Here is a 22,384-nt window from a genome sequence, read left to right as displayed (position 1 = left end):
GGGAGGCCAAGGTGGGCAGATCACCTGAGGTCTAGAGTTTGAGACTAGCTTGGCCAAAATGGGGAAACCCCATCTCTACTAAAAATACTAAAATTAGACAGGTTTGGTGGCACACACCTGTAATCCCAGCTACTTGGGAGGCTGAGGCACGAGAATCACTTCAACCCAGGAGACAGAGGCTGCAGTGAGCCGAGATTGTGCCACTGCACTCCAGCCTGGACGATGAGTGAGACTCTGTCTCAAATAATAATGATAATAATATTTAATAAAAACTCCTTGAATGACACAAATTACTACTTAGGTAAGTAAAAAGAACCTTGATATTTACGGGGTAAAAAGTTCAAATAAATATTAAACTTCATTTATTGTTATACATAAGCCAAGGGAATTTATTATATGCAAGAGAATCACTGTTCAGACAGTGAGCTGAGGGGCCAGAATTTGTGAGATTGAAGGGGTCCTTTTCACACAGTATTTACTTGAAGTTTCACAATAATCAAAGGTATCTGCTTCTAGCCCAATTATTCATGCATACACATCAACAAGATTTAAGTTAACCAAAATGTTAAATGTGTATTAAGCAGCCACCACATAATGTAGGTTTTGGAACCAGTATTTAAATGGAAGAGTGTATCTTCAGAGTAAAGTTCCACTGAGAAATAGAAAAGTCTGTAAAAACCGGTCTGGTCTTATAACAAGAAACTGATGCTGACTTCTGTAATATAGCTAAATGGTCTCTTGATGTGTAGTTGGCACAATTCCAGAAATCTAAACTGCTAGCAAATTTGCTTACATCTGGTATAACTGTTACTATATCTAAAGAAAGGGATGAGAAACAAACCTTTAATCTCTACTTGAAATGATCTCTTTCATTTCTGCAAAGAGAAAAGGCTACATAACTAATATCCAGAGTTAACAAAAGGCCTATTAAGGATTATTTTAAAACAAGTTCTTTACAAAAAAAAGGAAAAGAAAGTTCTACTAGTTCTAGAATAAGTCCCAAGATTATTCAGTGACTAGATGGTCACAAAATGTTAATTAGGAGTTCTAATTTGTAGACTTATAATACCACATATTAAATCAAGTTTAGAAACTTTAAAGAGTATAAAAATCTAAAAAGATAGCACAAAAGAGAACTCAAGCTGAAGATGCAAAATATCCTTTTAGTAAGTCAAAGACTAACCATGAAAGTAGAAACCTAATTTAAAATTCACTCAGCCAGGCGCGGTGGCTCACGTCTGTAATCCCAGCACTTTGGAAAGCCAAGGCAGGTGGATCACCTGAGGTCAGGAGTTTGAGACCAGCCTAACATGGTGAATCCCTGTCTCTACTAAAAATACAAAAATTAGCCCAGCATGGTGGCGCGTGCCTGTAATCCCAGCTACTCCAAAGGCTGAGGCAGGAGAATCGCTTGAACCCAGGAGGCGGAGGTTGCAGTGAGCCGAGATTGTGCCACTGTAGTCTAGCCTGGGAAATAGAGCAAGACTCTGTCTCAAATAAAAAAAAAGAAAACAGGCCGGGCACAGTGGCTCAAGCCTATAATCCCAGCACTTTGGGAGGCCGAGACGGGCGAATCACGAGGTCAGGAGATCGAGACCATCCTGGCTAACACGGTGAAACCCCATCTCTACTAAAAAATACAAAAAACTAGCCGGGCGAGGTGGCAGGCGCCTGTAGTCCCAGCTACTCAGGAGGCTGAGGCAGGAGAATGGCGGGAACCCGGGAGGCGGAGCTTGCAGTGAGCTGAGATCCGGCCACTGCACTCCAGCCTGGGCGACAGAGCGAGACTCTGTCTCAAAAAAAAAAAAAAAAAAAAGGAAACAAAGACATATGCCCATAGGTCTTTCAGGATGACTACACATATCACAAAAAAATGGCCTTTTTCTTCAAATAAAAACTTACATGAGAAGCAACAATTTCATGACTTAAAAGTAATTTTCTGGCCGGGCGCGGTGGCTCAAGCCTGTAATCCCAGCACTTTGGGAGGCCGAGACGGGCGGATCACGAGGTCAGGAGATCGAGACCATCCTGGCTAACATGGTGAAACCCCGTCTCTACTAAAAAATACAAAAAACTAGCCGGGCGACATGGCGGGCGCCTGTAGTCCCAGCTACTCCGGGAGGCTGAGGCAGGAGAATGGCGTGAACCCAGGAGGCGGAGCTTGCCGTGAGCTGAGACCCGGCCACTGCACTCCAGCCTGGGCGGCAGAGCGAGACTCCGTCTCAAAAAAAAAAAAAAAAAAAGTAATTTTCTGATTTTACTTTTAAAATGCCAAGATTTAGTGGCTGCAGATACCTAAATCACTCTTGTAGAAGGCAATTATAAGTATCAATAGGCACTAGATAAGATTAGCTGGATTTAAAAATGACCTCTCCTATTGGCTCATTTATTCCCATCACCAGCATACAGTCCTGGAAAGAACTAACAAATTCATAAGTCCCAGTTTCTAAAGAAACATGTTATAACCTCACATAAGGTAAAAATAATGAAATGCTACCATGTCCAAAGGCAAAAGTAAGCTCTGTGTGTGTGTGTGTGTGTGTGTGTGTGCGTGTGTATGTGAAAGGCCAAATCTATCCCTGTTCCCGATCCAAACTTTTTTTTTGTTTTTGAGAGTCTTGCTCTGTCACCCAGGCTGGAGAGCAGTGGCACAATCTCGGCTCACTGCAACTTCCGCCTCCCGGGGTCAGGCGATTCTCCTGCCTTCAGGCTCCCAAGTAGCTGGAATTACAAGTGCCCGCCACCATGTCCAGCTTTTTTTTTTTTTTTTTTTTTGAGACGGAGTCTTGCTCTGCCGCCCAGGGTGGAGTGCAGTGGCACGATCTTGGCTCACTGCAAGCTCTGCCTCCTGGGTTCACACCATTCTCCTGCCTCAGCCTCCCGAGTAGCTGGTACTACAGGGGCCCGCCACTACGCCTGGCTAATTTTTTTGTATTTTTAGTAGAGACGGGGTTTCACTGTGTTAGCCAGGATGGTCTTGATCTCCTGACCTCGTGATCCGCCCGCCTCAGCCTCCCAAAGTGCTGGGATTACAGACGTGAGCCACCGCACCCCGCCTAATTTTTGTGTTTTTAGTAGAGATGGGGTTTCACCATGTTGACCAGGCTGGTCTCGAACTCCTGACCACAAGTGACCCACCCACCTGGGCTTCCCAAAGTGCTGGGATTATAGGTGTGAGCCACCACACCTGGCCGCCCTCAATTCAAACTTTAACAACTCATACAACTTCCCATTCTCTTAAACTGTAAAATTACATGGGCTTACACATGACTCCAGGTTTTTCCTGCTGCTGTGGTAGGAAAGTGTTGAGAAATGTACCTTAGCTAGTTCTGAAGGAAAACATTTTTTTTTGAGACAGAGTCTCTCTCTGTCGCCCAGGCTGGAGTGCAGTGGCGCGATCCCAGCTCACTGCAACCTCCATCTCCCGGTTCAAGCAATTCTCTGCCTCAGCCTCCCGAGTGTTGCGGGAAGTCAGGGACCCCGAACAGAGGGACCAGTTGAAGCCGCAGCAGAAGAACATAAATTGTGAAGATTTCATGGGCATTTATTAGTTCCCCAAAATTAATACTTTTATAATTTCTTATGCCTGTCTTTACTGCAATCTCAGAACATAAACTGTGAAGATTTCATGGACACTTATCACTTCCCCCATCAATACCCTTGTGATTTCCTATGCCTGTCTTTACTTTAATCTCTTAATCCCATCATCTTCTTTGTAAGCTGAGGAGGATATATGTCCCCTCAGGACCCTGTGATGATTGCGTTAACTGTACAAATTCTTTGTAGACCATGTGTGTTTAAAACTTGCTGGTTTTGGCCGGGCGCGGTGGCTCAAGCCTGTAATCCCAGCACTTTGGGAGGCCGAGACGGGCGGATTACTAGGTCAGGAGATCGAGACCATCCTGGCTAACACGGTGAAACCCCATCTCTACTAAAAAAATACAAAAAAACTAGCCAGGCGAGGTGGCGGGCGCCTGTAGTCCCAGCTACTTGGGAGGCTGAGGCAGGAGAATGTCGTAAACCCGGGAGGCGGAGCTTGCAGTGAGCTGAGATCTGGCCACTGCACTCCAGTCTGGGCCACAGAGCGAGACTCCGCCTCAAAAAAAAAAAAAAAAAAAAAAAAAAAAAAAACTTGCTGGTTTTACAGCTCGGGGAGCATCACGGAACCTGCCAACATGTGATGTCTCCCCCAGACACCCAGCTTTAAATTTCTCTCTTGTGCTCTTTCCCTTTATTTCTCAAACCAGCCAAGACACTTAGGGAAACAGAAAAGAACCCACGTTAAATATCGGGGGTGTGGTTTCACCCGATACCTGAGTAGCTGGCATTACAGGCACCCGGTGCCACACCCAGCTAATTTTTGTATTTCTAGCAGAGATGGGGTTTCACCATCTTGGCCAGGCTGGTCTTGAACTCCTGACCTCATGATCCACCCACCACAGCCTCCCAAAGTGCTGGGATTACAGGTGTGAGCCACCGCCCCAGCACTGAACACATATTATATATCTAAAATAATTTAATGTTTTATCAGAATCTCTCTCCAAATCTTCTTTTCCATTAAGTTTTCATTGCTCTCTTAACTCTCTTAGTAAGAACACTAACTGGGCTTCCATGATATACAAATGATTATGGGCTTAGCACCCTTCAGTTATGCATATTCAAAACTTCTCAGTCAGGTCGGGCACAGTGGCTCACACCTGTAATCCCAACACTTTGGGAGGCTGAGGCAGGTGGATCACAAGGCCAGAAGCTCAAGACCAGCCTGACCAACATGGTGAAACTCCATCTCTACTAAAAATACAAAAATTAGCCGGGCGTAGTGGCACATGCCTGTAATCCCAGCTAATCAGGAGGATGAGGCAGGAGAACTGCTCAAACTCAGGAGGCGAAAGTTGCAGCTTATCTCAATTTTAAACTATAGTACAAAAAGGAAAAAACTTTAAGAAAAACATAAAACGAAGCCTCTTTAAGGAGACTTTCATATTCAAAGTACTTAATTTTTCGAATAACTCATCAGCTTTATTATGCATATTATATCCATTTTATATGTATGAAAATGTGATTTCCCTAGTATCACAAAATAAGTTAATTTTGGAAACAGAATTTAAATTGTGATATTTGGCCAGGTGTGGTGGCTCACGTCTGTAATCCCAGCACTTTGGGAGGCAGGCAGATCACCTGAGGTCAGGAGTTCAAGACCAGCCTGGCCAACATGACAAAACCCTGTCTCTACTAAAAATACAAAAATTAGCTGGGTATGGTGGCAGGCACCTGTAATCTCAGCTACTCAGGAGGCTGAGGCAGGGAGAACTGCTTGAACCCAGGAGGTGGAGATAGCAGTGAGCTGAGATCACACCACTGCATTCCAGCATGGGTGACAGAGCAAGACTCTTTCTCAAAAAAAATAAAAATAAAAATAAATTTAAAAATAAAATAAATTGTGACATTTACTTTATTTCACAATACTGTTAGGTTATACTATTCAATATTTCCCATAAACGTTTACCCCTCTTTTTTTTCTTTTTCTTGAGTCAGGGTCTCGCTCTGTTGCACAGGCTGGAGTACAGTAGTACAATCATGGCTCCCTGCAGCCTCAGCCACCGGGGCTCAACAGATCCTCCCCCCTCAGCCTCCCAAGTAGCTGGGACTACAGGCACACCCCACTATGCCTAGCTAATATTTCTGTTTGTTTGTCTGTTTGTTTTTGTTTCGTCATGTGGCCCAGGCTGGTCTCAAACTCATGGGCTCAGGGATTTGCTCGCCTCCACCTCCCAAATTGCTGGGATTACAGGCGTGAGCCACTTCACCCAGCTGAATTTACCCATTTCTAAAGTAACAAACATTGAAATCTTAACCTGAAAATGTCTCTCTCTCTCACTTACATACACACACCCACCCCCCACATATGCACATGCAGACAGCAAATTAAAAAGGAAAACAGCTCTTACCTTCATCTCCTTCTGGTGCATATGAAGCTGTAATAATATCAATATCAGCACAATTCATCACAATCTGATTAGTCGCCTGCCTCACCTAAGGGGAAAAGAAAAACCAACAGTGTCAGAAATAGCCTACATTAATAGCATATACAACTTGATCAGGTGTGTTGGCGCACACCTGTAATTCCAGCACTTTGGGAGGCCAAGCAAAGAGGATCGCATGAGCCCAGGAGTTTGAGACCAGCCTGGACAACATGGTGAAACCCTGTCTCTACAAAAAACACAAAAATTGGCCAGGTGTTGTCATGTGTGCCTATAGTCCCAGCTACTCGGGAGATTGAAGTGGGAGGACTGCTTGAGCCCAGGAGGTTGAGGCTGCAATAAGCTGTGATCATGCAGCTGCTGCACTCCATCCTGGGCAACTGAGCAAGACTCTGTGTCTCTCAAATAATAATAATGATAATAGTAACAGACTCGGACTAATATCAGAGTCAATTTTTTAAAATCCAGACTTCGCTAAAACCTAGACTGAGAATTTATGCATCAATGGTATAAATAAATGAAGTTTTAATAATCCAAAGCAACTCATATTTTCCAAATTATATTAAATAATGAATGTTTAAGTATTTCCCATCACTTACATCTAACCAATGAGCCAAATAAAATAATGTTTTCTACTTAAACCTTGATTTTAAACTATTAAAGGGCTGGGCACAGTGGCTCATGCCTGTAATCCCAACACTTTGGGAGGCTGAGGCAGGAGTATTGCTTGAGGTCAAAAATTCAAGACCAGCTTGGGCAACATAGGGACAAAAAAAGTTTTTTTAATGAGGTGGCTGTGATGGTACACACCTACAGTCCTAACTACTGGAGAGGCTGAGAGAGGAGGATCCCTTAAGCTCAGGAGGTCAAGCGAGGCTGCAGTGAGCTATGATTACACCACTGACCTCCAGCCTGAACAACAGAGACTCTGTCTCAAAAAATAAAAGTAGACTGGGGGCTCACACCTGTAATCTTGGCACCTTGGGAGACTGAGGCAGGCGGACCACTTGAAGTCAGGAGTTTGAGATCAGCCTGGCCAATATGGTGAAACCCCGTCTCTAATAAAAATTATCCGGGTTGGCTGGGCGCAGTGGCTCACGCCTATAATCCCAGCACTTTGGAAGGCTGAGGTGGGCGGATTGTGAGGTCAGGAGATCGAGACCATCCTGGCTAACATGGTGAAACCCCGTCTCTACTAAAAATACAAAAAATTAGGCCGGGTGCGGTGGCTCAAGCCTGTAATCCCAGCACTATGGGAGGCCGAGACGGGCGGATCACAAGGTCAGGAGATCGAGACTATCCTGGCTAACACGGTGAAACCCCGTCTCTACTAAAAAATACAAAAAACTAGCCGGGCGAGGTGGCGGGCGCCTGTAGTCCCAGCTACCCGGGAGGCTGAGGCAGGAGAATGGCGTGAACCCGGGAGACGGAGCTTGCAGTGAGCCAGGATCCAGCCACTGCACTCCAGCCCGGGCGACAGAGCGAGACTCCGTCTCAAAAAAAAAAAAAATACAGCCGGGCGCGGTGGCTCAAGCCTGTAATCCCAGCACTTTGGGAGGCCGAGGCGGGTGGATCACGAGGTCAGGAGATCGAGACCCTCCTGGCTAACACGGTGAAACCCCGTCTCTACTAAAAATACAAAAAAAAAAACTAGCCGGGCACAGTGGCGGGTGCCTGTAGTCCCAGCTACTCGGAGGCTGAGGCGGGAGAATGGCGGGAACCCGGGAGGCGTAGCTTGCAGTGAGCCGAGATCGCGCCACTGCACTCCAGCCTGGGCGACACAGCGAGACTCCGTCTCAAAAAAAAAAAAAAAAAAAACAAAAAATTAGCCATGCGTCATGGTGGGTGCCTGTAGCCCCAGCTACTCAGGAGGCTGAGGCAGGAGAATTGCTTGAACCCAGGAGGCAGAGGTTGCAGTGAGTCGAGATCGTGCCATTGTACTCCCACCTGGGTGACAGATAAACACTCTGTCTAAAAAAAAAAAATTATCCGGGCCTGGTGGCACACACCTGTAATCCCAGCTACTCAGGATGCAGAGGCAGGAGAATCACTTGAACCCAGGAGTCATTGCAATGGACCAAGATCGCACCATTGCACTGCAGACTGGGAGACAGTGAGGCTACGTCTCAAAAAAAAAAAAAAAAAAAAAAAATACAAAAAATTAGCCAGGCAAGGTGGCATAGGCCTGTAATTCCAGCTACTCAGGGGACTGAGGCACAACAATTGCTTAAACCCAGGAGGTGGAGATTGCAGTAGGCTGAAATCGTACCACTGCACTCCAGCCTGGATTACAGAGTGAGACTCTATCTCAAAAATAAATAAATAAATACTTTTAATTTTATAAAAATCTTAATTAGGAAACATTTCTTAAAACATATTGCAATAATTATATATTTTAATCTGCATATCAAACTCACCATGAGGCCTTCTGTGAGGAAAGAGGAAGAAGGCTGATACCATAACTTTATGTTAAAACTTTATACGATAACCCCTATCGTCGAGTGTGGTGGCTCACACCTGTAATCCTACCACTTTTGGAGGGTCAGGCGGGCAGATCACTTGAGGCCAGGAGTTCAAGCCCAGCCTGGCTGACATAGTTAAGACCCCATCTCTACTAAAAATACAAAAATTAAGGCCGGGCGCGGTGGCTCACGCCTATAATCCCAGCACTTTTGGAGGCCGAGGCGGGCGGATCATGAGATCAGGAGATCGAGACCATCCTGGCTAAAATGGTGAAACCCCGTCTCTAGTAAAAATACAAAAAATTAGCTGGGCATGGTGGTGGGCCCCTGTAGTCCCAGCTACTCGGGAGGCTGAGGCAGGAGAATGGTGTGAACCCGGGAGGTGGAGCCTGCAGTGAGCTGAGATAGCGCCACTGCACTCCAGCCTGGGCAACAGAGCAAGACTCAGTCTCAAAAAAAAAAAACCTTAGCCAAGCATGGTGGCACACGCTTGTACTCCCAGCTACTTGGGAGGTTAACACACGAGAATCACTTGAATCCAGGAGGCAGAGGTTGCAGTGAGTCAAGATCATGCCGCTGCACTCCAGCCTGGGCAATAGAGCATGACTTTGTCTCAAAAACGAAACAAAACAAAACTTCATAAAATACTCTTCAATTTTTTTTATTTAGATTTAAATGTAAATCTAAAATTGAATCGAAATTTTTTAAATTTAAAAATCTTTTAATTTTATTTTCCCAAAGAGACATTTCAGATGTAATACATACTAATGACCCACCACCCAAATTAAATCAACTTTTAAGATTTTGTCGCTGGGCATGGTGGCTCATGCCTGTAATCCCTGCACTTTGGGAGGCCGAGGCAGGTGGATCACAAGGTCAGGAGATCGAGACCATCCTGGCTAACACGGTGAAACCCCGTCTCTACTAAAAATACAAAAAATTAGCAGGGCATAGTGGCGGGCGCCTGTAGTCCCAGCTACTCAGGAGGCTGAGGCAGGAGAATGGCGTGAACCTGGGAGGCGGAGCTTGTAGTGAGCCAAGATCGTGCCACTGCACTCCAGCCTGGGCAACACAGCGAGACTCTGTCTCAAAAATAAACAAACAAACAAACAAACAAATGAGCATCTTGGTCCATGTTTTCCTGTGCACGTGAGAGAATTTTTCCAGGGAAAGAAACCAAATAATGGACTTTCTGGATTGTTGGACATAAATCTTGAACTTTACCAAGAACTGCCAAATTATCCTCTAGAGTGGTGTCAGTTGACATTCCCATGAGCAAAGAATAAAGAAATCCCATTTTCAGCATGTTCTGAAAAACTTTAATATTTTTGACAAGCTAATGGGTATTAAATGATAGTCCTGACCAGGCACTGTGGCTCACGCCTGTAATCGAAGCACTTTGGGAGGCTGAGGCAGGTAGATTACTTCAGGTCAGGAGTTCAACACCAGCCTGACCAACATGGTGAAACCCCATCTCTACTAAAACAAAAAACAAAAAACAAACAAAAAAAAACAGGCCAGGCGCAGTGGCTCACATCTGTATTCCCAGCACTTTGGGAGGCCGAGGCTGGCAGATCACGAGGTCAAAAGATTGAGACCATCTTGGCTAACATGGTGAAACCCCGTCTCTACCGAAAATACAAAAAATCAGCCGGGTGTGGTGGTGGGCGCCTGTAGTCCCAGCTACTCAGGAGGCTAAGGTAGGAGAATGGCGTGAACCTGCGAGGCGGAGCTCACAGTGAGCCAAGGTCGCGCCACTGTACTCCAGCCTGGGTGACAGAGCAAGACTCCGTCTCAAAAAAAAAAAAAAAAAAAAGAAATACAAAATTAGCCGGGCATGCAGCACATGCCTGTAATCCCAGCTACTTGGAAGCCTGAAGCAGAAGAATCACTTGAACCTGGGCAGTGGAGGTTGCACTGAGCTGAGATTGAGCCATTGCATTCCAGCCTGGGAAACAAGAGCACAACTGTCTCAAAAATAAAAAAATAAAAAAATTTTTAATGACAGCCCATTGGTCGAATCAGAATTTCCCTGATTACTAATAACATTGGTTACTATGTATCTTTTCTCATATATATATATGTGTGTGTGTGTGTTTCATTAAGTTTTTCCACTGTGAGTTGCTTCTTTAAAACTCTTGTGCATTTGTTGTTGTTGTTGTTGTTGTTGTTTTTGAGATGGAGTCTCGCCTACTCACCCAGGCTGGAGTGCAATGATGCTATCTTGGCTCACTGCAACCTCCGCCTCCTGGGTTCAAGTGATTCTCCTGCCTCAGCCTCCTAAGTAGCTGGGATTACAGGTGTACGCCACTACGCCCATCTAATTTTTGTATTTTTAGTAGAGATGGGGTTTCACCATGTTGATCAGGCTGGTCTCGAACTCCTGACCTCGTGATCCACCCACCTCAGCCTCCCAAAGTGCTAAGATTACAGGCGTGAGCCACCGCGCCCAGCCACTTGTGCATTTTTCAATTTAGTCATAACCTTGCCTATATGCATTTATTTTGTTGTTTTAAACACAACTTCAAATTCATTTCCAGACATCTGAATATTCTAAATCTAAAATAACAAAAACACAGATGCCCTAAATCACAAAGAAATGCCTCCAGAAGCAGGTAAGTACAGCAAGCCATGTGGAAGCTGTGCACAACCCCTTAAAAGGAGGAGATAGGCCGGGCGCGGTGGCTCAAGCCTGTAATCCCAGCACTTTGGGAGGCCGAGACGGGCGGATCACGAGGTCAGGAGTTTGAGACCACCCTGGCTAACACGGTGAAACCCTGTCTCTACTAAAAAAATACAAAAAGCTAGCCGGGCGAGGTGGCTGGCGCCTGTAGTCCCAGCTACTCGGGAGGCTGAGGCAGGAGAATGGCGTAAACCCGGGAGGCGGAGCTTGCAGTGAGCTGAGATCCGGCCACTGCACTCCAGCCCGGGCGACAGAGCAAGACTCCGTCTCAAAAAAAAAAAAAAGGAGGAGATGGTAGCCATTTATTGCAGCCAATGAATTATCGCTATGCTGACTGGCAGGTTTAGTGCTGACAGATCTTACAATTTTTTTTTTTTTTTGAGACGGAGTTTCACTCTTGTTGCCCAGGCTGGAGTGCAGTGGCGCGATCTCAGCTCACTGCAACCTCTGCTTCCCAGGTTCAAGTGATTCTCCTGCCTCAGCCTCCCTAGTAGCTGGGATTACAGGCATGTGCCACCATGCCCGGGTTATTTTTGTATTTTTAGTAGAGACGGGGTTTCTCCATGTTGGTCAGGTTGGTCTTGAACTCCCTACCTAAGGTGATCCGCCCCCCTCTTGGCCTCCCAAAGTGCTGGGATTACAGGCATGAGTCACCACCGCACCCAGCCTGATCTTCCAATTTTTTTAGAAAAAGCTATAAATTCAGATTTCATGTGCAATATCTCAATTTTTTATTAATGGTAACTAATTAAAGTTTTCAGAAACATTGTATAGACCAAACAAAATCTGTGTGCAGGTCAACAATGCTCTTAGACAACTGAACATACCACAAAACTAAGAACATCAGAGTAATGATATCTGCATGAAAAATCTGTATATGAGTAATCATTTTATTAACAACCAATACATATTTAAACATGATTAGCTGGCAACTAAAATTACCTGACCTAAATGAGAGATACTAAGTTACAAAGTCTACAACGAGCTATTCAAAATATCTAACACATAAAGTGAAAATACCTTGGCTCACAAAAAAAAAAATGCTTCTCATAAATCTTCACGTTTCAAAACAAAGATGTCACTTCATGAATGGCTTATCTTTAAAGTGGCAATATTCCTTCACACTGTTTATTTCACCAAAACATACCTAAACAATGCTAAAACCTGTGTGTCCAACTGGCCATTTTCAGCACTACAGTTGAACAAAAAACAAAAAGAATTCGGCCGGGCGCGGTGGCTCAAGCCTGTAATCCCAGCACTTTGGGAGGCCGAGACGGGCGGATCATGAGGTCAGGAGATCGAGACCATCCTGGCTAACACGGTGAAACCCCGTCTCTACTAAAAAATACAAAAATCTAGCCGGGAGAGGTGGTGGGCGCCTGCAGTCCCAGCTACTACTCCGGAGGCTGAGGCAGGAGAATGGCGGGAACCCGGGAGGCGGAGCTTGCAGTGAGCTGAGATCCGGCCACTGCACTCCAGCCCCTGCGATAGAGCGAGACTCCGTCTCAAAAAAAAAAAAAAAAAAAAAAAGAATTCTTGGCCTATTCAGAAGTTGACTTAAAATTTCAGCAACACAAGTTGCCGGGCACGGTGGTTCACACCTGTAATCCCAGCACTTTGGGAGGCCGAGGCGGGCAGATCATGAGGTCAGGGGTTCAAGACCAGCCAGGCCAACATGGTGAAACCCCATCTCTACTATAAATACAAAAAATTAGCTGGGTGTGGTGACAGGTGCCTGTAATCCCAGCTACTCGGGAGGCTAAGGCAGGAGAATCGCTTGAACCCAGGAAGCAGAGGTTGCAGTGAGCCGAAATCGCGCCATTGCACTCCAGCCTGTGTGACAAAAACAAGACTCTATCTTAAAAAAAAAAAAAAAAATCAGAAACACAAAGAAATGAAGCACTTACTGGGGTATGCTCCAATGGGTAAAATGAATAAAAACCTTTCTGAGTTTGAAGTGTATGCCAGCAAAATAATAACTATGGTTTAGTTACTGGTCTTAACCATTATCTAGGCAACCACACTTTCACCCATCAACATCTACAGTGAATTTCACAGTAGCCAAGCAGTTAATCCACCAATGTCAAGATACCTGTACAACATTATACATGCCAAATCACACAGCGCATTACTATTGCAACCATTTGAGAGAAAGTATTTGTGCATTTTGGAAAGGCACCATGCACAACACCCAATTACAAGTTCCAACTCCTCCTGTGTTTAACGGAAAACTCACCCGTTTACACTAACGAATTAAGCTTTTCTTGAATTGCTACTAATTTTTTTTTCCAGGATACTACCATTTCTGGAAGGGTGGGAGGGAGGAACCAAAGGAACAAAGGTACTTATCTTAAAAATAGAAATCCATTCAAATTTTAAAAATTGGTCAGTATCCTATCTCATATTAGAGATGCACTGATTTAAAAGTTGACCAATAATGGGATAATCTATGGAAAGTGTCTGTTTTAGCACTTAGTGCCTCATATGTAGTCATCACTTAACAGATGTGAAGACATACACATACACACACAGGTTAAACTGTGCTCTCATATCATCTCACAGCACTCACCTAACAGTTTATAAAGCTTCTGATCAGAATGATATGATTGTTTAAAAACAATGTATTGTATTATATGGCACTTTGGATATCAACATATGTGTACTACCCCAAGAAGGTAATTTAAAATATCTGTTTGGACATAAGTGTATGTGCTGACTACAACGCAGTATAACACTGCTCTTTGTGATGCTGCTCTTCCCAACAGTAGTGCTGACCTGATGATGTAGTACATGATTTCTCACCTTTGACACCTTCGTGATAGTAAATATTAGCTGTGTGTTCCACTATCAAAAAAACAGGTAATAATTCAATGAAATTTCAGCATTAAAATCTTCAGTTTCCAAGTTTAAAACAGAAGTAAAACAAGGTTGGCATATAAAAGCACATTGATAACAAGCTCATTTTCAATTCTTCTACTTGATGTTATTAAAGAATAGAATGTTAGTGTATCCTTGCTTTGTTTCAAATCCAGGGTTAAGTCTGGTTGGCCTCCTATATAGACTGTACTTCAACTGAGTCAAATACTAAGTAAGGGCTGTACCAAAGAGGCAGCTTGAAGCCTGGTAACAACTTTACAATGGAAGTTTCCTATGAGCTAGGGAGGCGAAATCGGAGATAACACTTTCCTGAATGAGTCTTTACTACAGTCACTCAGGAACATATCTTACATGTTCTACAGTAAGACTCAAGAGGGGTTTTTCCTGATTGCCAATGTCCTGAGATTTTAGTAAAAGAAAATCTCCAGTGTGACAATTCCAAATGCCAATCAGTCTGAAGCCTGAGTCACTTTTGCCTAATAAAACTGATTTCACCATTAAAATAGCAATAATGGTTGCCTTGCTGGAACAGTTCTATAATAGCTAAAGACAGTAAGAAGCAAATAATCAGTAAACTCAAGTTGAGCCAACTTTTCTAACAAGAGACATTGAAAAGAGCCTCTTGCAGAAGGTCAAAAATAATTACCATTAATGTAAAAACGCAAAACGCACAGAATACTGGTATGTGATGTTTGTGGCTACTAACATGCAACTAGACTTTTAAACTATACATAGGAATGAAAAGAAATAATTACGCACCTACCTGAAGACTGAAGTTACTTCTAGGGGTGGGGTGGGAAGAGATGGAAATGGGCTTTAGTGGTATCTGTGACATTTTATTCCCCCCCAAAAAAGCATGCACAGTCTGATGAAAATGGGGCAAAATGTTAATATCTGTTTAATCTCATAGTGTGTGACTTTCTTGTATTTCTAAAATACTTCCTAATTTAAAATAAAATTTTAAAGAGATTACAAGTGACCAAATAAACCAAGAACCACATACTTGCATGGTGTTCAAAACTAAATCACGGCCGGGCGCAGTGGCTCAAGCCTGTAATCCCAGCACTTTGGGAGGCCGAGACGGGTGGATCGCGAGGTCAGGAGATCGAGACCATCCTGGCTAACACGGCGAAACCCCGTCTCTACTAAAAAATAGAAAAAACTAGCCGGGCGAGTTGGCGGGCGCCTGTAGTCCCAGCTACTCGGGAGGCTGAGGCAGGAGAATGGCGTAAACCCGGGAGGCGGAGCTTGCAGTGAGCTGAGATCCGGCCACTGCACTCCAGCCTGGGCGACTGCGAGACTCCGTCTCAAAAAAAAAAAAAAAAAAACTAAATCACTAAAATCTAGAGAACTAATCTCAGTTAACAACAAAAGCCATTAGAAGGCTCAGTTCTTTCCCACTGACTCACATACAGATTAGAGTAAGATTTACTTTACAATAAGAGCAGGCTCATTTATGTGGCAAAGTTCAGAGAAGCTTTACAGATAATTTACTACTCAAGACCACATTTACCCAGGTTGTATCAGAGTATCAGTTATATCTAGAACCAGGAAGTTAAAAAAAAAAAAAAAAAGGCCTGGAGGAAAAGCCAAAATAGGTGATACAAAGTCCATACAATAAAACACATACCCTTTACTCAGAAGAGAATCCAACAAACTCTCACATAGAAATTGATTTTTTAGCCCCAACAAGCTTGTTTATCTGGCTACTAAGGCTTCTTCAGATGAAGTTCAGTAAAATATGGGAGAGAAGAAATTGCACAATAGGCAGCAACAAGGCACAATAAGCAGCAAGAAGAATATGAGGGTAAGGAAAACTAAACAACTTTAAATAACAGATATGGGCTGGCCGGGTAATACAGGCTCAGGCCTGTAATACAAAAATTAGCTGGCCTTGGTGGTGCACACCTGTAATCCCAGCTACTGTGGAGACTGAGGCAGGAGAAACGCTTGAGCCCGGGAGGCAGAGGCTGCAGTGGGCCGAGATCGCGCCATTGCACTCCAGCCTGGGCAACAAGAGCAAAACTCCCCACTCAAAAAAAAAAAAAAAGCAGCTGGGCGCGGTGGCTCACGCCCGTAATCCCAGCACTTTGGGAGGCTGAAGCCGGTGGATCACCTGAGGTCAGGAATTCAAGACCGGCCATGAAGAAACCCAGTCTCTACTAAAAATAGAAAAAATTAGCTGGGTGTGGTGGCGCATGACTGTAATCCCAGCTACTTGAGAGGCTGAGGCAGGAGAATTGCTTGAACCTGGGAGGCGGAGGTTGCAGTGAGCCGAGATCGTGCCATTGTACTGCAGCCTGGGCAACAAAAGCAAAACTCCATCTCAAAAAAAAAAAAAAAAAGAAAGAAAATATGCAGAATTTGGGCAAAAAATTTGTAATACAGGATTGACAATAACCATTTAGGTGCCAAATTTTTCATCTGCCAAACAAACTACTATATCGGCAACTCTTCACGTACTGCCAATTTGGTTATCTCCAACATGAATATTTTGTTAGCAGAGGCCAGGGGTTGGCTAGGATATCCTGATTTCTGGCCCTGAATGATAAACTTAGTTTCTCTAGCACAGGTAAAATATTTCCATAAGAAAAAGCCCAGCTGGGCACGGTGACTCACGCCTGTAATCCCAACACTTTGGGAGGCCGAGGAAGACAGAACAAGAACAAGGTCAGGAGATCAAGATCATCCTGGCCAATATGGTGAAACCCCGTCTCCAGTAAAAATACAAAAAAATTAGCCAGGCATGGCGGTGCGTGCCTGTAGTCCCAGCGACTCAGGAGGTTGAGGCAGGAGAATTGCTTGAACCCGGGAGGCAGAGGCTACAGTCAGCTAAGATTGCACCACTGCACTCCAGCCTGGGTAACAGAGCAAGACTCCGTCTCAAAAAAAAAGAGAGAATGCCCAATTATTGTACCAACCACTACACACTCATAATCATTAATAGTAGTCACACACAGAAACTTGTAATTCATTTTAATTAATTATCCACAAAGGGAGAGGATCAAAATATGAAATATCTATGAAAGTCCACTGCTCTCAAGTATCCAGTGTAAAGGGAGGGGACAGGGAATGAAATAAATTTTGGGCCTAGAGAAACTTCTGTATAATAACAAATTTTCAAAACCAGATAAACCACAATAATGTGAAAGACAACCAATTTTTCAATCACTGAACATGGACTAATTTCTTCACCTTCTCCAGCAGTCCACACCCCAGTCTAGGTTAAAAATCCACTAAATTGGCTGGGCATGGTGGTTCATGCCTATAATCCCAGCCCTTTGGGAGGCCAAGGGAAGGGGATCACCTGAGGTCAGGAGTTCGAGACCAGCCTGGCCAACATGGCAAAACCCCGTCTCTACTAAAAATACAAAAATTAGCTGGGTGTGGTGGCACACACCTGCAGTCCCAGCTACCTGGGAGGCTGAGGCAGGAAGACTCGCTTGAACCTGGCTGGGGGGGGGGGGGGGGGGGGGGAGGGGACGGGCAGGGTGGAGGCTGCAGTGAGTCAAGATGGTCAAGATCATATCACTCACTCCAGCCTGGGCGAAAGAGCTAAATTCCATCTCAAAAAAATAAAAATAAAAAATAAAATAAATCCACTAAGTTTCTAATATGTAACCTGTACAAATACTCTGGGCTTATCATAAAATTTTGTAACTAAAGCAACTAAGCAACTTGCATGTTTTGTGTTATGTGATTCCAACTGTTACAAAACTGATCCAATATCAGTTATAAATATGTTTCCACAGATAAGAATTTTGTCAATAAATTCCCACAAGATATCACCTAATGCTACAATTTAAATGTATTGCTCTAATTCATGGATTTCAAAAACTTGCTTTTTACTTCTTACCAATGTTAATTCCTTTTACCCTTCCAAACATGTCAATTAGTACAATTTAAAAGTCCAATCATCCTTTAATAAAACCTGTTGGAATTCACTATTGTGTCATCCTTGTGTTGCCATCTAGCCTGAAAAGAATTTCTGGAAAAAAAGTGTTTTTAAAAGTTCATGTTACTTAAAAAAATCCATTTATTTCCTTGCATCAAATTAACAAGTCCCTGCTAATATCTAGTATATCACCATATGCTCCCTCAATGGCACAAACCAGTCTTCCACAAAAGTAGAAAAGAGGTAAGGAGAAACATGTCACTGCTTGTTGTTCTATCCCGATACTTAAATCAAATTCAGTTCTTTAATAAGTAATCATTTAAAAAGGTGTACTTTTTTCTGGACTTTTCCCAAAATATGTTTGCCTCCGAAAATTACGAACCCATTTTGGCAACTAATAGGGTGAATAAACAAATGTTTTTTTAATGTTAGTCTTTTCACATAATGCAAACCCATTCATCACTAGGTTCTCTTTCCCAAAGGTTTGCCAAGTCACAAGACACACTACTGTTTACAATCCCTCCCATCTGCCCCTTGCCAATATATATCAAACACTCTAGTCACTTGGCTTAAACCATAGATTCCCAAATAACCTTCTCAAATTCTAATTTAGACCCAAGATTCATTCATTCTGATTCATATTCTTAATGGAAAATTTTTAAATCATCTGATTTTCACTAAGTTCTGCCTTTTGATGCTGCCAAATCCTAGAGCCCTCTTGCTTTCACACCAGTGCCCCAAATGGGACAGCTATGTTATCTGTCACAGATAAGTACACAGATAACTGTACTTTTAAATTCTGTACTTTTAGACATATTTTTACTCTGAATACCGTACCCTCTTGGCTTTCAAAGACAACTACCAACATTCAATTCATCCGAGTACCAGTCTTCATTTCCTTCATTTCATTGCTATATACACCATGTTCTTTAAGGTTGGAGCCTACTGATTTCCCCCATCCCACACTGTAGTAGGAAGAGAAATGAAACAAAATATATTTACTAACATTCTATTTACAGATAACTATCAAACAGTTACCATCTTTATTACAGGCTTCCTATTACATAGTATCATAAATGCCTATTGTTCAGGATGTTTGTCGGGCATCTATACTGATGGTCTCCAAAATCAAACAGATAATGCTGCGGGAGGAGGGAGGGAAGTATGATTCACCAAAAACTGCAGTGAAGAGTAATGGAATATTTTCACCAGTGGTATGTTATAACTAATAGCTTCTTTCTTTCTTTCCTTTTTTTTTTTTTTTTTTTTCTTTTTTGAGACAGAGTCTCACTCTGTCGCCCAGGCTGGAGAGTGCAGTGGCGCGATCTCGACTCTACAACCTCTGCCTCCCAGGTTCAAGTGATTCTCCTGCCTCAGCCTCCCCGGAAGCTGAGATTACAGGGACCCACTACCAAGCCCCGCTAATTTTTAGTAGAGACGGGGGTTTCACCATGTTGGTCAGGCTGGTCTACGAACTCCTGACCTATAGTGCGCCCGCCTCGGCCTCCCAAAGTGCTGGGATTACAGGCATGAACCACCGCGCCCAGTCAGCTTCTTAGAGGAAAGTACTGCTAAGCAACCATCACGGTAGCAATAAATCCACCAGCTTGGAAGGCTGCAAAGCTAGGAAGATAGGAGGAAAAGCGGAGATGGGGGTCCTCCCGCAGCTTCTCTAGAGGTTAGGAGAGAACAAAGTCACTGCTGCACTGTCACTTGAGGGAAAGGGGGAGGGGGCGGATCATCTTGGAAACCCAGCCCCTGGGCTGGAGCAGGCGGGGAGAAGTCAGCGAGGCTGCCTGGGATTAACATTCTCGTTCTCACCCTCTCCCCCTTCTAGAAGCTCCCCTCCTCGCTCCAGCGCGGCGGCCAGAGTCCCAGATGACCACCCCCTCCAATGTATCACTCAAGGGGTGTAGTGAGAAACCAAAGAAAGAACTGAGTCAGGTGGTTGAGGCAGAGCGGGGACTCCCATGACCTCCCCGTCCTCCCCCAACACCCTCCAGCCTCCCCCGGAACACTATCAAGCCTAGAAGGGTCCGGGGCGGGGGAAAAAGCCCCACACAGGTGTGCTCGCCAGGGAGGGGCGCAAGGGCCGGGCGGCGGGCTCCACAGAGCTCCCGCAGCGCAGCCCCAGCCCGAACCCCAGCCCCAGTCTCAGCTCCGGCCCCGGCCCCTGCCCCGGCCCCAGCCCCAGCCCCAGCCCCAACCGAGCAAGGCAGAGCATGCCGACCCCGGCGCCCCGCGGCCGCCCAGCCCCGACCCGAGGCCCGCCCGCCCTCCCAGCCGGGCCCTGAGTCCAGCCCGCGGGCGCGGCCTAACTGCTCGCCCCGCAGCTTGCCCCGGCGCCCGAGGGTCGCTGTACCTGGGCGGCGGCCTCCAGCTTGCCCTCGAAGGTGAAGTCCAGCAAGTCGGGCTTGAGGCAAAGGCTGTAGTTGATGGGGGAGACATCGGCAGGCAGCCGCTCGAAGGGCCTCTTCTCCGGCATCGCGGCGAGGCCCAGGCTGTGGAGGCGGCGGCGGCGGCGAGAGGAGCGGCTGAAGAGGAGAAGGAGGAGGGGAGGAGGCGGAGGGCCGAGGAAGAGCAGGCGGCGAGCGAGGGAGGGGGCGGCAGCTGCCAGCCACATCCACCGAGCGCGGGCGACCGCCGGAGAGCGACCGGGGGAGCCTGGGGGGCGGGAGAGAGACCCAGCCGGAGCGCTAGAGGCTGGGTGGGAGGCGGTGCGGGCGGGCTGCCTACGGGGAAGGGGGCGGAGGGGAGGGAAGGGGAGGAGGGCCCGCAAGGAGGGAGGGAGAGAGGGAGGCGGTGGCGGCGGCGGCTGCGTGCGCGGCCCCGCCGGCCGAGCGCGCCCCCGTGGAGGGCGCGCGCACGCCGGGGCAGAGGGCGGAGCGGCGAGGGCGAGGGCGCGGCCGGCGGGGCGGGAGGGCGCAGGGTCTCCAGCGCTGCACCTGTCTGCGCCGCTCAGCACTGGGGGCGTCCTTCCAACTGGAAGGAGCCGGGAAGGGCTTGATCAGAGGAAGGAAAGGCTTAAGGGACCCCTGGGCTGCCTCGGGAAGTTGAAGCCTACGCAGTTGGTCGGTTCAGCCAGGGTCGCATGCATAAAATACCAGTTACAAGCAAAACCCCAAACTGGATTCTGCCTCCAGGTCAGCGAAAAGCCCTGACTTGAGGCTCTTTGTCCTCAATTCCTGTCAAGTAGCAAATTCAAAGAATGATTTGAAAATGTTTTGTCATAAAACCTTTAATAACCTAGGTTATTTCAACCACTGAGATTTGGGCTTTCGAGGGAGTGATTTCAAAAACTAGATTTTTGTTTCCATGGTTTAATGTTTAAAATGGGATGTTTCGGCAGGGCGCGGTGGCTCACGCCTGTAATCCCAGCACTTTGGGAGGCCGAGGTGGGCGGATCACAAGGTCAGGAGTTCGAGACCAGCCTGGCCAATCACGTGAACCCCTATCTCTACTAAAAATACAAAAATTAGCCTGGTATGGTGTCATGAGCCTGTAGTCCCAGCTACTAGGGAGGCTGAGGCAGGAGAATCGCTTGAACCCAGGAGGCAGAGGTTGCACTGAGCCGAGATCACATCACTACACTCCAGCCTCAGCGACACAAGGAGACTCCGTCTCAAAAAAAAAAAAAGTGGGCCTAGGTGTGGTGACATGTGCCTATGATCCCAGCTACTCAGGAGGCTGAGATGGGAGGATCACTTGAGCCCAGGAGGTGGAGGCTGCAGTGAGCTGTAATGGTGCCACTGCCCTCCAGGTGACAGAGTGAGGCCCCGTCTCAAAAAAAAAAAAAATGAAATAACATTTTTTTAAATGTTATTTAAAGTGTCAAAGGCAAGGAGATTTATTCATAATCCTCATATTTCTTTACAGAAATTTTTCAGAACCCTGTAATTTCCAAAACTGAATGTAGTATGCTGTAATGGACCAGTACTGTCCAGCAGAAACATACTGTGAACCACTAGGTAGTATTAAATCTTATAGTACCCACATCACAAAAAAAAAGGAAACAAATGAAAACACATCTTATTTAACCCAACATATCCAAAATATCATCATTTCAACATGTAATCAATATAAAAAATATTAATGAGGTCGGGCACGGTGGCTCACGCCTGTAATCTCAGCACTTTGGGAGGCCAAGGCAGGTGAATCACCTGAGGTCAGGAGTTCAAGACCAGCCTGACCAATGTAGTGAAATCCCGTCTCTACTAAAAATACAAAAAGTAGCCGGCCATGGTGGTGCATGCCTGTAATCCTAGCCAGCTACTCCGGAGGCTGAGGCAGGAGAATCACTTGAACTCAGGAGGCAGAGGTTGCAATTAGCTAAGATCATGCCACTGCACTCCAACCTGGGCGAAAAGAGTACAACTCCGTCTCAAAAAAAAAAAAAAAAATTAATGAGATATTTTACTTATTTTGTTCACACCAACTTTGAAATCCAGCGTGTACTTTACATTTATAGCACATCTAAATTCTGCCT

General features: G+C 45.4%; 1 protein-coding gene across 3 annotated transcripts in view; it reads right to left on the bottom strand.

Annotated features, from left to right (window-relative positions):
- NPEPPS (aminopeptidase puromycin sensitive) overlaps nt 1-20,727 on the bottom strand; it is a 100,330-nt gene extending 79,603 nt beyond the window's left edge. For 2 of the 3 annotated variants that reach the window (XM_033183275.1, XM_033183277.1), the window contains exons 1-2: nt 20,261-20,727; nt 5,949-6,033 (exon numbers count right to left, since the gene is read on the bottom strand). In XM_033183275.1, coding sequence (XP_033039166.1) covers nt 5,949-6,033; nt 20,261-20,521 — 346 coding nt within the window. In that variant the 5' untranslated portion in view covers nt 20,522-20,727. The remainder of the gene's footprint in view (nt 1-5,948; nt 6,034-20,260) is intronic. The other variant, XM_033183276.1, reaches the window with a different exon arrangement.
- Between the last annotated feature and the right edge of the window lie 1,657 nt (nt 20,728-22,384).

The sequence above is a fragment of the Trachypithecus francoisi genome, unplaced genomic scaffold (assembly GCF_009764315.1).
Source record: "Trachypithecus francoisi isolate TF-2019V2 unplaced genomic scaffold, Tfra_2.0 Lachesis_group20, whole genome shotgun sequence".
NCBI lineage: Eukaryota > Metazoa > Chordata > Mammalia > Primates > Cercopithecidae > Trachypithecus > Trachypithecus francoisi.
This window is presented reverse-complemented; position numbering and strand designations above follow the sequence as displayed.